The 16616-nt window shown below is 41.8% G+C and overlaps 1 protein-coding gene across 2 annotated transcripts in view; it reads right to left on the reverse strand.

The window, feature by feature from the left end:
- cachd1 (cache domain containing 1) overlaps positions 1 to 16616 on the reverse strand; it is a 303436-nt gene that overhangs the window by 122904 nt on the left and 163916 nt on the right. For both annotated transcript variants that reach the window (XM_060919931.1, XM_060919930.1), the window contains one exon: positions 16034 to 16182. In XM_060919931.1, coding sequence (XP_060775914.1) covers positions 16034 to 16041 — 8 coding nt within the window. In that variant the 5' untranslated portion in view covers positions 16042 to 16182. The remainder of the gene's footprint in view (positions 1 to 16033; positions 16183 to 16616) is intronic.

Consider the following 16616-nt stretch of genomic DNA (forward strand, 5'->3'; position numbering starts at 1 on the left):
TTAAATAACTGATGGAAAATATTGAACTTTTTCACAATATTCTAATTTTTTGAGATGCACTAGTATATCATGCTTAAAAAAAAAAGACGAGCAGTATTGTCGTGAGGCGACAGTAAACGGTTCCAAAATGTTGTCTGAAAGCCAGCGATACTGACAAGAGGCTTATAGACCCCTTGCACAGACATCCCATTAACGTCAGCAACCGTTGCTAGCCTTGTCCTGGGGGACGAGTGAACTTTGCTTACATATAGAAGACAAGTGAGATTGAAGATGTCAGACATCTGTAGCTCAAAGAAACTACAGCTAAAAAGGCTTTACTACCGGATTACTTGGATAATCTAAGTCAGAAAGAAGCAAAGGCTAGATATACACAGAAATTAGAAGTTTATTAATGGTCATGAACCGTACAAAATTCCTCGAAACGACTGGAGTGACGATGTAGATTTGTGGCCTAGCCTTACCTACGTAGATGTTGGAATGAACCTTCTCGCTGCATTTTCTCTGTTTTAATAAAAAACAAAACTTATCATTTGCTGGAAGAGAACAGCAAGGAGGATTGAGAATCGAGCAGCTGTGGTTTGTTTACACTTGATACTAATTCTTGTAACGTCCTAGCAACCACCACAAAGACGCGGACAAAAAGCCCAGAAAGTCCTACTTACCTGGGTATAAACGATACAGGATTTATCTTGTAGCGTCCTGATCCCCAGATCTTTAACCCAACCACATGTACAAAGTTGTTCTCCTCCATGCTCTTCCAAGTTTTCATCTGTTGGTCCATGTTGGACAATGTCTGCAGCACCAAGTAGTTTGAAATTTCATGGAACTCAACAGATAGATCATTTTCCAACTCATAAGGAACCCCCCCTCTTTTTTTTAAACCAGCATGTAAGGATCTATCCCATTGCAAAGAGCAAATTTCTGAAGGTATCTTGACCATGCATTGGCCTCTAAACTGCGAAAATAGTCGGAGATGGTTTCACCAGCTCTTTACGTACATACTGGTTTGTCTGACCAACACTCAAGCAAAAGTCACGTGACTGAATACAACCTATATTCTATTCCAGCTTAGCTACTCGCAAAGAATGAGCGAAAAACCTTTAACTCCATGGATTATCAGTGAAGAAAATGGTGAAATGGTGGCTGCACACTGCGACTGTATGGCAGGCCTTGGAGAGAGCTGTTCTCACAGAGCATCGCTGTTGTGGACTCGAAGCTGGAGTGAAACGAAGAGATTCACTGACAGTTATGCCGCTTTTCCACTACCAACGCAGCTGAGTTGGGCTGAGCCGTGCCGTGCTGAGTTGGGCTGAGTCGAGCTGAGTGGGGCTGTTGGAGTTGCATTTCGATTACAACCGCGCTGAACCGTGCTGGCTGGACACATTGGGTGGAGTTAGCGAAAGTGGGTGGACGTCACGTGATGTCGTTAGGCGGCGCAAACAGTGACATCAGTGACCTTTTAAGCGGTAGTCTCACGACCCGGATAGTAAACAATAAACATGGAGGACATGGAGTCGTTAGTGTTGCTGGTCTTGGTGCTGTGGCTTGTTGTCACCGACAACGCCAACAGATACTGGCAAGAGCGTATAGATGAGGTGAGGCGCATAAGGCTTCAGAAATTCTCGTAATTCGTAATTCTTCTTCTTCCGGGTTTGCGGTGTTTACAGATCCCAGCGTGCTCATGGGGCGTGTGTGGGCATGTGAGGACACTCCTCCTCACCAATCAGTGCACAGGGGAGTGTCTGCTCACGCCCCTAGCCCCACTCGGCTCGGTTTGGCTCGCTTCAGCCCTACTCCAAAACCGTGCAAGTTTTGGGTGCTAAGTAGGGCTGAAGCGAGCTGAGTCGTGCTGCTCTGAGGTAGTCGAAACGCGAGCCGTGTCGGGCTGAAGTGAGCTGAAAAAGGGTAGTGGAAAAGGGCCATTACAGATAAAAAGGCGCACTGGGTTCTTCCTACTGCTGCTGCTGCAAAAAAATCTCCTACTCCTGGATTAGAGATATTTCCTTTCTAAAGAAATGCCCAAGTCAAGTTCCTAACCCACAATCAGAAGTTCAAGACAAAAGTTCCAGGGAGACGGTAATACCCTTTATCATCTTCTCTAGTTCAATGATTGGAACGACCAAAAACAGTGCAAAAATGACCCATATTTAAGACAGATTAAGCCTTGCTTCAGGGATCCCAGCAGTAATTGAAAAAAATAGAGGAATGTAAGAAACTATCAGCAGGGGTCAAGGGGGCTGCAAGCCCCCTGAAGCTGTTGAGATTTTAACATTTAAAGATGCTACAGAACACATTTTTTACATAGATTTAACATAGAAAAGCAACAGAATGTAACAATAATGTGTATCTATTTGATGGCATATTTTGTAATCAATGACATAAGTGGCAAAAAAAATTATTTAGCTATAAAAATTAGATGAAAATGTAGCTTTGAAGAATATACTTCTTCTAACCCGGACACTGTTCCGCTATCTCTTTTATGGATGATATCTTTTTTCCACGACATATTCAGGGCTGTGAAATTGTAAATAAGAAATCTGAGGAAAAGCCATTTTAGGTGTTATATGGTGTATTCTTTTTTTTTTTTAAAGATATTTTTTTGGGCTTTTTGCACCTTTATTGGATAGGACAGTGTAGAGACAGGAAATGAGCGGGAGAGAGAGAGACGGGAAGGGATCGGGAAATGACCTCGGGCCGGAATCGAACCCGGGTCGCCCGCATTCATGGTATGGCGCCTTATCCACCTGAGCCACGACGCCCCCAATATATGGTGTATTCTGAGCATTTCCTGCAAGTAAAAAATTGATCTCAACAAGTAAATATTTGACTAGTCTTGGTCTTCATTTTGCCATATAAAATACCTATCAACAGTTTTCTCTTTTAAAATGAAAGATCCATGTAAAATACCTTGAAATATCTAATAAGTGCCTATGTATTTTATCTCTTAATCAAAATAAAAGTAAAAAAAAATGTGTAAATAACAATTTAAAGAAATGTTAATAAAAGAAAACTTTGATAGGCCTTTCAAAATGACTTTGTGAAAAATCATGCTCAATATTTAAGTGAGAGATACCTGTTGTCTTCCAAATTACACTTAATTCTTGTATTATGTCCTGGCTTTTTCCAAGAGTCTGTCACAATGTCTCTTGTCTACAGAGCAAAAGTTTAAAAAAACTAATGTTTCTTATCTAATATATTATTTACATCTTTTCTTTTACTTCTGGCTCCTTCTATTCCTCTTTGCATCACTCCCAGCTATTTCTTTCAATTCATCTTTCAGTAAGGCTATTAGTTATTAGTTCTATAGTATTTGCATTCCTCTATTAAAGCTATTTACAAAATGTTCATAGTCTGTCAAACAGCATCTAATGAAAGTCTTTTAATTTTCTTTTCTTTAACACCATCTCTTTCAGTTTTGCAAACTTGTTCTTTTTCATCTTTTCCTTCAGTCTGTCTGTGTGTTCTTTTCTTGCCCTCTTTGCATCTCTCTCAAACACCTCCTTAGCTTTCCTTTTTGATTGCATCTTATCTATGTCTGATCTTACACCCTATAAGTACAAAATTCACGTACGCGGTGCCAGGTCACGCAATAGCTATTTTTAGCTCTGTCCTGAGTCGCAGTCAAGACGTGTTCCACGCTCAGCTGGCATAAAACTCCGCGAGTCCGGCTGTATTGAGCCGCCGGTCTCGTGCAAGGCGATTAAAACCGACTAGACACCCCCCCCAATGATTTAATGCAAAAATAGACGTTTTGTGAAGATGATATTTTTCGCGACAGAATCCGCGGAAATTTCACAGCCCTGCATATTGAATTAAGTTCAACGCATTAGAAACAAAAGCACGAACGGAGTTAAAACACATTTTCTAGCAAATGGGTGCAGCCATATTGTTTTCTCGTTCTATCGCGTACAGTCTCGCGGTATTTACATCAATTTAACTTCCGAGTGTTCCCGAATGTCAACGAGAACAAACGAAGCTGACAAAAACATCGCTAAACAAGCAAACCAAATCAGAACGTATTCTGCTGGTCATTTTACTTAAACAAACATATTTTTAACAGATATACAAGAGATTAAAAAAAAAAAAAAAAAACACCACTTTGGCTAGAAAAATAGCGGAATTCCGCTAAATAGCGGGCGTCTGGGATCCCTGCTTGCTTACAGGAAAGATGGTGTCTGGTTGGCCCCCCAGGAGAAACTATTACGTGATGTGTGACTTCATGCACAATTCAATCATTGATCAGAAAGAAATAAAAATTCCCATCGGAAAATGAAGAAGATAAGGATGCACGGCTGCAGGCTGGATGTCCCAATGCTTTAAATGGAGGAAGATCATGTGGTATTTGGAGATGGCGACACGGCTGGATAAGTGTCGCAGCTATCAGTGGGATGATCAGTGAATGATTAAAGCATTCTTTACATTTTAAGTAGAGGTCAGAGTGTGCTGGAAAATACACAGGCTGGATAAGTAGCAGGCACATGACATTGATACAGTGTCAAACACGTGGTCTTTTATCCGTAAGCGAGGGCAGAAATGGCAGCTGGAAGAGGCTCAGATGAAGGATGAAGATCCCATGGGACTGTTCACACCATCGCATGTTTCTGATACCATGGCTGCTTGGAATGGTTCGCGCCATGCTTCGAACAGGACTGAAAAGGACCCAGATTTTATAATTTTACAGAAAACAATAGCATATTGTCTAAAATGGTTCCAAGTTGGCTCAAAGGTTCTCTTGGCAACTATTTTTTTTTCCCTCAAAGGCACTGCTCTCAATCTTTTCTGGAACCTTTTTTCTTTAGATTTTTTTCCCCCTACCCAGTCTTTTCTATATGTCTAGCTCATATTGTATTTCACTCGTAGGAAAAAAACAAAAAAAAAAACAAAAACCCATCTGTAATTCATGGAGATTTAGGAAAACTTTGTACAGTACACTTCAGCTGGGATTGTGTGTCATTATTTAAAGTATATGGCAGATCATGAATATTTCAGCTTTTGGTGTAATCAACATGAGTCAGTAACCTCTCATGTATATTTTATGGTTATATAAATGTCACAGTTAGAGCCAGAACAAATTCACCTCCAACCCACAACTGAAGGCCTGCGGTGCTGGTGCTGCTCCTCAGTGCTTGGGGAGAATTTTCCAAAACTGTCACAGTTAGAACTGCAAATTTTCACAAAGTGCTCCAAGAGTCTGGGAGTGTTTATGGAAAGCCTTTGAAGTTTTAGGAGCAACGTGCTATCAGGCAGCTCAGGCTCACAACTCAGGCAAACAACCCCCTCTCCCCCCTCTCTCCGAACGTATGGGGAATTAAAAGCTCAGGAACGGTACTTCAGGTTCCTGATCATATTCCTCAACTAAGTTTTCAACTCATTGCAAAAGCTGAGACAGTCTTTGGGGGTGTCTGCATCTGAATTCTCAGTATGTACTAACGTCAGATAAGCACCTACTACCCCGACCGTAACTATAGACCCTTTTCACTCACTTGACCTTCGTAAGCGCGACCGCCATTTTGGACATGAAGAAATAACGGTTTATGGCACAGACCCTTTTGGTTCTCGCTCATCTAGCTGCTACAATGACTGCTTAGACTGCAACAATAATACCTAAGACGCATTTAAGTATCCGTCGTAAAGACGTGAAACTCGTCGAGTGATGAGTGTGTTCACTGATAAGCTAGCACAATCTAAAAGTAGACTTACCATCACACTGCCCTGGCGCTGTGTACAGTTTACCTTCTATGGTTTGTGCACTCACTATTTGCCATTACTTTCTCCAACCCAGTGTTCGAACTATGCCGATATTTTCGGGGGGGTCCCTTTTTTTCCCTTGGGGTGGGGGTGCTTGCGCTTGTCTCAGAGCGCGGATCTCCAAACACATGAGAAGCCTATCTTACGCACATATCACGCGGACTCCACACCTCCACACACGCATCGCGTCTGAAGTCAACCTCGCGTCAACAATGATACCACACGCAAGAAAAAAAAAAAAAAACAGTCAGGGTACTCAACACATCTGATCCACAGCAGCACCAAAGCATCACTGGAAATCATGTCAACAACCAATCTTCCATTTCAACACGCGTCAACAAACAAATGGCACCACAAACATGAACGAATCGGTCAGGCTACCGATTCCAAACCCACAGCAGATGAATAATTAAATGCATCTTACCTTAAAGCAGAATCGACCACAAAGGAAGTCTGTTGGCACACTTCCTTTCTACTAGTTTGTGTCCCCAACCTGGCAGCAGCAGTCGTTGTCATATCGGTTTATTTTATCTTTGATGTAAACACAACACTTCGGATATGCAAATGCTTCCCGTTACACACGATTGCTATGTCAATAAACATCATTTTGCCAATATTTTAGAGACCATCCATCTTCTCCGTCGGTCAGCATCTGTCGGGATCCGATAAAATGATAAATCTTGCCTTGTGTGTTGATGGTTACTACATCCAAGTGCACAACAATATAATGGCATGATGGAAGTCTTGCTGAAAGTAAAAACTTTCTTTGATGGCTATATTCCTTTCGATGCTTCGCCGTCGTTCCTCGTTGTTGGCTGTGGTAGACTACTGGTAGTTCATGTCCAAAATGGCGGCCGCGTTTGTCGTGACGTCACGTGAAAAGGGTCTATAGAACAGGGGTCATCAAACTCCGGCCCGCCACCCCCCTTTGACCGGACCCCCAGCCCCTCTGCCCCCCACCACTTGAACCGGCCCTATGAGGCAATCCCCAAAAGTGCTCATGGCCTATTTTTTTAAATTGCTTTTTGGCAAATAATAACATGTCTGCATCTTGTATTTTGTTGATTTTATCAATTAAAATTGATATTTAGTTACAAAATGAACTATTCATATTTTCCGAATTTTCGTCATATGCTCGCGATCAAGCAGTGACGGGCAGCGCACGCGCAGAGAACTGTCAGTGTTCAGGACAGCAAAATGGCTAGCGGTAAGCGAAAAGCTGACAGAGAGTGCAGAGTTTTTAAAGAACAGTGGACCACCGATTATTTTTTCATTCAGTGTAAGGACCGTGCAGTTTGTCTTGTATGTAAAGAAAGTGTGTCGGTTTTCAAAGAATATAATCTGCGTCGTCACTATGAAACCTGCCACAAAGAGTATGCTAGCTTGCGAGGGCAAACAAGAGAAGACAGGATTCGGAGGATGAAATGTGGACTGGCTGCACAACAGAATGTATTCCTTCACCAAACCCAGATCAACCAGGCTGCTGTCCGAGCTGGCTATAAGGCAGCTCACCTACTAGCTACCCATGGAAAGCCGTTTACTGATGGGGACTTTGTTAAAGTATGCATGCTTGCTGTGGCTGAGGAGGTGTGTCCCGACAAGGATGTGCTCAACGCGGTGAGTCTCTCCGCACTCACTATGACCAGGCGAACCCAAGATTTAGGGGACAACGTGTATGACCAGCTGAATGAGAAAGCGTCAGAATTCGAGTTTTTTGCTTTGGCCATGGATGAGAGCAATGACGTGCAGGACACAGCACAACTGCTGTGATCTATTGCTCATATTATTATAATTTCACTGTTTTTTTAAATGCATTTATTTTATAGGTCTATTTATCTGACCTTTATTAAGTGCTGCACACAATTATTATTATTAATAATATCAACAGGCCTACCTACAATTTATAATTTTCCACTCACCTTTGCCAGTGTCAATCACCTCAACTAGGCAGATGTTTCTTACCTTGACAGCTTTGATATTATTTTTATTAGAAAATAAATAAATGGAATCTCATCTCATCATCTGTAGCCGCTTTATCCTTCTACAGGGTCGCAGGCAAGCTGGAGCCTATCCCAGCTGACTACGGGCGAAAGGCGGGGTACACCCTGGACAAGTCGCCAGGCCATCACAGGGCTGACACATAGACACAGACAACCATTCACACTCACATTCACACCTACGGTCAATTTAGAGTCACCAGTTAACCTAACCTGCATGTCTTTGGACTGTGGGGGAAACCGGAGCACCCGGAGGAAACCCACGCGGACACGGGGAGAACATGCAAACTCCACACAGAAAGGCCCTCGCCGGCCCCGGGAAATAAATGGAATATCAGTGGTATTTCAAATTAAAACAAAGTGTGAAGACTCGATTACTACTTTTGCAAACCACTAGTAAAGATAAACAAATATGTGCCAGGAATCAAGTGTTGATATAGTAGTGTGGATATAGTAGTGTTGATATAGTAGTGTGGATATAGTAGTGTGGATATAGTAGTGTGGATATAGTAGTGGGGATGGCTGTGCCAGGCTAGTAATCTCTACTACACAATGAGGCCTGCTGGTGGTCATATTTGTCTGGGTCATACAATTCTGTGTTATATAGCTGACCCGACCCCGGCCCCCCATCGCAGTCAGGAACGACAATATGGCCCCCAGAGAAAAAAAGTTTGGTGACCCCTGCTATAGAACGTTCTATGAATATGTGAGCGAGTAGAAAGGACACTTTGGACACATTCTCCACCGCCATCTTACCTGTCCTCTGACCCAGATGACGTAAACCCTTAAAATATTTCTGCAATGGCAGAAATGTTTCAACGATTCCTGATACGTTTGTACACCACTGCGACAGCTGGCTTCACGTCAGGATGGCTGCATCTTCTTTCTATTTTTCCCGGAGGAACAATTATTCTTCGGTTATTTGAAGGCTCCAGCTCAAGTACAGGATAGTTTATTTGCATACTACAGATGTAGCAGATCATCTGGGTAGCATCTGACTACTCATAAATGCCTACTGAGTATTCAGACACCATATGTACTGCTTTTTTTTTGTACTAATACAGTGTTCCCCCTGGGTTCTGGAAAATATTCTCCACTTTTTTCCTTGAAAAATATTCTCAAGTATTCTTCATTTTTTCTTAGTCTGTATTTTTTCTTAGTTACCGACATATCAAAGTGGACTTAATACAGGTTTATACCAACCAAACTGGCACAATTCAAATATTTGTACAGATACCGTACAGTGAGGCCTCTCCATTATAAAATTTAGGCTCCACTCCAGCCTTTAATAAGAAAGACTTGATTTGGGGCGCCCTGTGCACCATCAAGCTAAAATAAACCTCTTTACTTTGAGCTTACTTAAGGTTATTATAGCAGGGAATTATTCAAAAGAGGTATTAGCCTTTACTTCAACACAAAACTTGACTTACAATTGAACAGAGTCAATAAGAATCTTGGACCAACCAACATTGAAGAAATCCAATTTTCCTGTTGATTTACGGTATGAACCAAACAGAAGGACAGCGCATTTTACATCATACATTAGCCAATGGGGACTCAACACACCACGCCACTTGAAACAGAGTTACCTTGATTCGCTTGCCGGCTGACAGCACTTTCACTTTGGTGTGTGTGTTTTTTTTTTTAAACCGAGCCCTGTATTACTAACATTGTCCGATGTGCTAGGGGACAGTCGGGGCTCCGAGTGCGCCTCCCCATGGCTGTTTCAACCCTTAACCCTCTGGTGTCCGAGGACATTTTCTGGCATTCTAATGATTTTGGCATGCTCTGATTTTGTCGTCAATTTCAACAAACCTAAGCAGTATTTTCAAAGTCATCTGAGTTTTTTGCATTCAGCACAAGTTCAGCTACAATAATATTCTGTGTAGCATGTAGGCATTGATTGTACTTTAAAAAAAATAACAGATAAATGAAGGTGTTGTAAAAAGTAGTTTTAGAACTGTGCTGGAATGTGTGAAAAAAACATGACCTTACCCATTGTGATGAACCGTTTTGATCACTTGAGGTGATTCTGTTCAGTCTTAGGAATGGATCAAGCACAAAAACTTAATCTGCTCCACTGATCTGGACAATTAACTGGCCATCAAAAAATTTATGTCCTATAGTTTTAGGATGAAGGGTTGGCAGTGGGAGGGGTATTCAATGAGAAGAGTAAAAAATTTCCATTCCATTCAATGAGAAGAGTGAAAACCCCTCCCACTGCCAACTCTTAATCCAATCAGGTCAACTCTTAATCCCATCGGGTCAAGTGATCAAAACGGTTTGACACAGTGGGTAAGGTCATGTTTTTTCACACATTCCAACATTGTTCTAAAACTGCTTTTTACAGCATCTTCATTTATCTGGTATTTGACTTTATTTTGGTATTTGACTCTGTTCGCTGTGTCTTGACATTAACTCTTGCACTATTTTAATCAGTTCAGAGCCACAACCAACTCTGTTACACAATTACTCTGTAATTTCGCTCCTACTCCGACTCCACATTTTACTCTCTAAACTCGAAATAGAGCAAAATTAACTATTTTTGAGGAAAATATTTTTAACTCTGGAAAAAACTGCTGTCATTTTTCCTGTGTATGCACTACAGCGCAGGCATATCAACTGATCTGTTCATAATAAATAGAATAAATATTTACACTTACTGGAGTTGATCTTCTGCTGGATCAAGTCAAAGTAAAAAACGAGTGCTCTGAGAGCACAAAATCCCCGGTTGGCAACGAGGCCATAACTCTGGTAAAATGCGACTGAACTAAATGAAATTACAATATGCACATTACGGACATAGAACAAAGAATCCTGTCAAATTTCGTGAAATTCCTCAGACAATTGTGAGAGGAGTTGATTTCAGAAGATGAGTACCCTTCCTGGGACGGACGGACGGACATCGCCACGACATAATCCCCCTTTGGGCCTTTCAGGCAGCAGGGGATAAAAATTGTGAGGGAAGTTGATTTCAGAAAGCAAGCACACATTGATGAAATTGCCAAAGTACAAGTTTGTTAATAATCAAGAGCATAATTCTGGGAAAATTTGCCCAAATTAAACAAAATTTCAATATGCGTATAACTGTCATATAACAAAGCCTTTTGCCAAGTTTGGTGAAATTCCTCTATAAATTGTGAGAGGAGTTGATTTCAGAAGAATGTACACCCTCATGAAATTGTCAAAGTACAAGTTATTTAATTAAGGATCAAAACTGGTAAAATTTTCACAAACGAAATTAAATCGCAATATGCACATTACCGTTATATAAAAAGACCTTTTACCAAGCTTCGGGAAATTTGTCCAAAAATTGTGAGAGGAGTTGATGTCAGAAGGCGAGCACACCTTCATGAAATTGTGAAAGTACAAGGTTGTTAATCAAGAGCTGTAACTCTGGTAAAATGCAACCGAATTGAACAAAATTACAATATGCGTACTACCGACATATAACAAGGCTTTTTGTCAAGTTTCATGAAATTCCTCCAACATTTGTGAGAGGAGTTGATTTCAGAAGGTGAGCACCCTTCCCGGGACGGACGGACTGACATCGCCATGACATAATTCCCCTTCGGGCCTTTCGGCCAGCGGGGGATTTTAAAAAATAAAAAATAAAATAAAAGCACTCATTATCATCAGTGTCGTCGTTCTTTTTTCCCTGCTTGTGCTTCTGTGTCTTGTCTCGTCTGCTGTACTTTTTGATGAGACTCTTCCTGCATTACTTTCTAAACTAAAAAAGCATGGAATTGATAAACTGGTCTCCTAACGAAATTGACACAGTTTTCTCGATGAGAAGTTTGGGTTCGGGGGAATCCGTTTGTCCTGCCGGAACGTTTGCGGCTGGTTACACGATGGACGCGTGGAAGCGGTGGCGGGTCGTGCGCTGGATTACCTCCTCCCCTCCCCCTCCCCCCTGATCCCCCCCCCCCAAGTCCCGTGTTTAAAGTGTACTTGTGTTGTTGTCTGCTTATGCAAAGTTTTTTTAAATGTTCCCACACTGTACTCCTGACAGGAGCATAGTGGGGGGGTGTTCTTTTTTTCCTTATCTCTCCTCATGTTGTGTTTCCTTTTTATCTTTATCCCTGTCTTCCTGTCCTGTCTACCCTATGTCAATTGTATGTTGTATATGTACGGACAGGTTGACGGCTAATTTCGCTGGTACACGTGACTAGTGACAATAAAGGGCATCATCATCATCTCAAGATTGAATTGAATCGCTGTCCTGAATCATCCGAAGCGCATAAAAGCCACGTGCCATCTCACAACAAGTTTTACCTCCAAATAACCTCAACTATGGCTGACAGATTTCATCCTGTTTACGGTGGGCGTTCCCACGGCAAAAGAGAAATCAATCAAAACCGAAAGAGTGAAAGCGATCATCATGCCGTTACCATGTGAATAGTCTTTTATGAATGTCTAAGTGCTCCAACTCTGGTATGACTGAGGAAGGTGACAAATTTTACGTTTCATCTAATTTAGGTCATTTAAAAATGCCTATGCGCCTCGTTGGCTATCAGCTCATGCACAACGAGATTGAGTGGAATAACTGTTAAATACTTGGTTTCAGTAGAACTGAGTGGAGTGTGAAAAACTTGCTGGAATACACAGAGCGGAGAATCTGAGGTTCAAATCCCAGTCACGGTGAACTCTGTGCTGTGTGCGCGAGTATGTTGGAAAGACAGAGAATGTTTTTAGAAATGGTTTCTGACCCTGCTGGCGATTCATGAACATTCTTTATTAGCAAAAAAAAAAAAAGAATCCCATTTAGAATGTCATCAGAGATTATAGTAAGGGAGCAGCGGGAGGCTCAGTGTGGAGAAAAAATGTTTGATACAGAGATGAAAGCGATGGTGGGGGGAAAAATGAATGAAAATGTCAAGAACAAAGTGAGAAAGAAGATTAAGGCAGACAGAGGGTGAAAACAGCACAGAGAGAGAGAGAGAGAGAGCAAGCGGATGAGATTTAAGAGATAACTGTGGAAACTCTGCAAGCTGCTCCCATTGAGATTAGGCTTGAAAGCACAGAGCATCTCGACTCGAGTTGAATAGCACCTCTGTGTTTGAGCTTCCTCTAGAGATAGGACGCTCTTCACAATTAAAAACACACTCTGGTGCGTGCATCTCGGTTAGCTATAAAGCTCAGAATCTCTGTCCAATTACAGCTCTGTCCGAGCATCTCAACAACTTAACACACACACACACACACACGGTGATAACTGGAAATGATGTAATCCCGTTCTGGCATCTCCGATAGATATAGCAAAATAATGATGGTCACGCGTGTGGTCCATTCTATAATTGCGGGTACGTTTCAAGTGTTGACTCGGTTAGCCACCGTCAACTCTGTTGTCATTAAACTGAACAATCCATTAACGGAATCGGTGGTAACGGAGTTGACATTTCCCACCATTTTGTCTCTTAACTCCACACGCTAACCTCTAACTAGCTACCACATGGCATGTATAATAAGAACAGAATTTAACGGATTTTAATCATAATTATTGTTTTTTTTAAAAATGAGCGAGAGATTCACTCCAATATCACAGTAACAGATTTGACGAAGGCGGCACGGTGGTGTAGTGGTTAGCGCTGTCGCCTCACAGCAAGAAGGTCCTGGGTTCGAGCCCCGGGGCCGGCGAGGGCCTTTCTGTGTGGAGTTTGCATGTTCTCCCCGTGTCTGCGTGGGTTTCCTCCGGGTGCTCCGGTTTCCCCCACAGTCCAAAGACATGCAGGTTAGGTTAACTGGTGACTCTAAATTGACCGTAGGTGTGAATGTGAGTGTGAATGGTTGTCTGTGTCTATGTGTCAGCCCTGTGATGACCTGGCGACTTGTCCAGGGTGTACCCCGCCTTTCGCCCGTAGTCAGCTGGGATAGGCTCCAGCTTGCCTGCGACCCTGTAGAAGGATAAAGCGGCTAGAGATAATGAGATGAGATGAGATTTGACGAATAATTAATCTACTGTTGGTGTGTCAACATTTCGTTCAAATTAATGAGAGAAGAAACATAACGTACCTCGCTGCCTTTCTGAAGTTTCCCGCCAGAGGAAGTGACATCACTCAGTGCAGGTGTCGTGCGTATTATTAAAAGTCTTTGTGGATTTTATGCGGTTTCATAACAGAGTTAACAAGAACATTGGGACAGATAAAAAAAAGTATAAAATTTTTACCTCGCCTGGGACGGAGTCCACCGGGGGCGACGTATTGTTTTTGGTGGGGTTTCTTTCTTTGTTTGTTTCTTTTTGTTAGCCACATTACGGGAAAATGGCTGGGCCAATCTTCATGAAACTTTCAGGATAGATGGGCATTGGTCTCAAATACAACCTCCAACATTTTGAGGGTCTTCTGGACAAGGTCACCAAAAAGGTAAACATATGTTTTTTCGCGATATCTTCCTTCATAATCATCATATTTACTTCAAACCAATTCCAAAATGTTCATCTTACAATTCTGCTTCCATTGATATGCTACATGACTGGTTTCTCATATAGTTTTCTTCGTGGTTGGGGGTCAAATGTCAGGGGTGGGGGTCAAGGTCATTGCTAAAATTTGCATATTTTTCATTATAGCTCGAAAATGGTTAGAGATGGATGTTTATCATTATCAACATATAGGAAGTCATATATGGGCTTTCATTTGGCACCACGACCTTTGACCTTGTTTGTGTGTGTGTGTGTGTGTATGTGTGTGTGTGTGTGTGTTAACAATCTAGTGTCTAGATGGTTGTAATGACTGACTTCCAGTTTTCAGGGTAGGTGAGCAATGGTCCACCTGATTAAATTGTGGGGGTAATCAGGTCAAGGCGAAGGTCGGAAAGGTCAACCTTTCGGTCAAAATAACATTTTCCATTATAACTCAAAAACGGGGCGGCACGGTGGTGTAGTGGTTAGCGCTGTCGCCTCACAGCAAGAAGGTCCGGGTTCGAGCCCCGGGGCCGGCGAGGGCCTTTCTGTGCGGAGTTTGCATGTTCTCCCCGTGTCCGCGTGGGTTTCCTCCGGGTGCTCCGGTTTCCCCCACAGTCCAAAGACATGCAGGTTAGGTTAACTGGTGACTCTAAATTGACCGTAGGTGTGAATGTGAGTGTGAATGGTTGTCTGTGTCCATGTGTCAGCCCTGTGATGACCTGGCGACTTGTCCAGGGTGTACCCCGCCTTTCACCCGTAGTCAGCTGGGATAGGCTCCAGCTTGCCTGCGACCCTGTAGAACAGGATAAAGCGGCTACAGATAATGAGATGAATGAACTCAAAAACGGTTGCCGATAGACAAATGTTTACTATTATGAGCATATAGGAACTCCCATATGGCCTTTCATTTGGCACCATGATCTTTGACCTTGAGTGACCCTGAAAGGTCAAACTCAAGATCACGGATTTTCAAAGGGCTGTCACTTGAAAATGGTTGATGGTAGACAGATGTTTACCATTATCAACTTCTAGGAAGTGCCATATGGGCTTTCATTTGGCACCATGACCTTGAATGACTGAAATGTCAAACTTAAAGTCATGAATTTTCATAGGACTATAACCTGACAGCTTATGATTGAGAAATATTACCATTATCAACATGCAGGTATAAAATAAGTGCTGCCAGGTGAGGTTTGTTTTGCCTGGCGACACTTGTTTTATGACTGAAATTTCAAACTTAAAGTCATGAATTTTCATAGGACTATAACCTGACAGCTTATGATTGAGAAATATTACCATTATCAACATGCAGGTATAAAATAAGTGCTGCCAGGTGAGGTTTGTTTTGCCTGGCGACACTTGTTTTATGACTGAAATTTCACATAATACAGAAAATAGACTTTCTATGCAATTGATTTTATAATCGTTATAAGAATAAGCCTCAAAAACCAGATTGTTAGACTGAACCACTTCATGTTTATTCAAGCTGAATGCATGAATCAGTAGTCAAAGACCGTCAATAGTGTGTGTGTCATGTAGTTAATGTTTTATGGATAAATTGGGTCTAAAATGCACATCAAGCGTTGCTATTGGTGAAAGATTTGTATTACTGTTCAAAACTGATTCAATAAAGATGATAAAAGGTTTCTCTCGGAGACGCGAAATGTACTCCGAATTCTAGAATGACCCATGTGTTTGGTCATTTGTCGTCAGGACGACTAGGACCAAAAATCACAGGACAGTGTCAAATGCCCACATTAATTAGCTACAGTAATAGGTCAATGAAAGATCCTCAAAGATAAAAAAAAAAAAAAAAAAAGTGTAGAACTACAGCAGAATTTACTCAATGAGCTCAACTTCCTGCGAGGACATCAAAAGCTGTACTCACTCCATCATGGAGGGTGGGATGGAGCAGCAGTCCTGAATGTCTGTGAGCGGGGAAGTTAAATGGGCCGTGTACGACGCCTCCACCACCTGCTTGTTCCTGTTCACCACGTCCAGGTAGCGGTTAAACTTCTCCCGGATCTTCTTTGCCAACTGAAAACGCAACAAAATGGACTCAAATTAACAGATGGCTCAAAAAGAGCAACGTCATGTTACCAAGTACGCTCATGGCATTGGTAATGCTATGTCAAGCCAAAGAGCACAATTCCACGTCATTTATTATAAAACATTTGATACTTGAGGACGCAATACATAGCATTTCAGGACATACGTGGAATCCAAACATTAACCATAAAGTAATTGGTCAAGGCTAATTTGGCAAACAGAATATTAATCAAAAATAATGCTTTGAATAAGGAACACATTAAAAAAATAAATAAATAGAACATTTTATATGATAAAAGAAATAGACTACATGCAGCCTGTGGGGATTTTCAGTGTTGTATGTTGCAGTGGTACAAGCACAGTATCTATGGTCATCCCAGTACAACCCCAATTCCAAAAAAGTTGGGACAAAGTACAAATTG

This window comes from Neoarius graeffei, chromosome 4 (genome assembly GCF_027579695.1).
Source record: "Neoarius graeffei isolate fNeoGra1 chromosome 4, fNeoGra1.pri, whole genome shotgun sequence".
In the NCBI taxonomy this organism is placed as follows: Eukaryota; Metazoa; Chordata; class Actinopteri; order Siluriformes; family Ariidae; genus Neoarius; species Neoarius graeffei.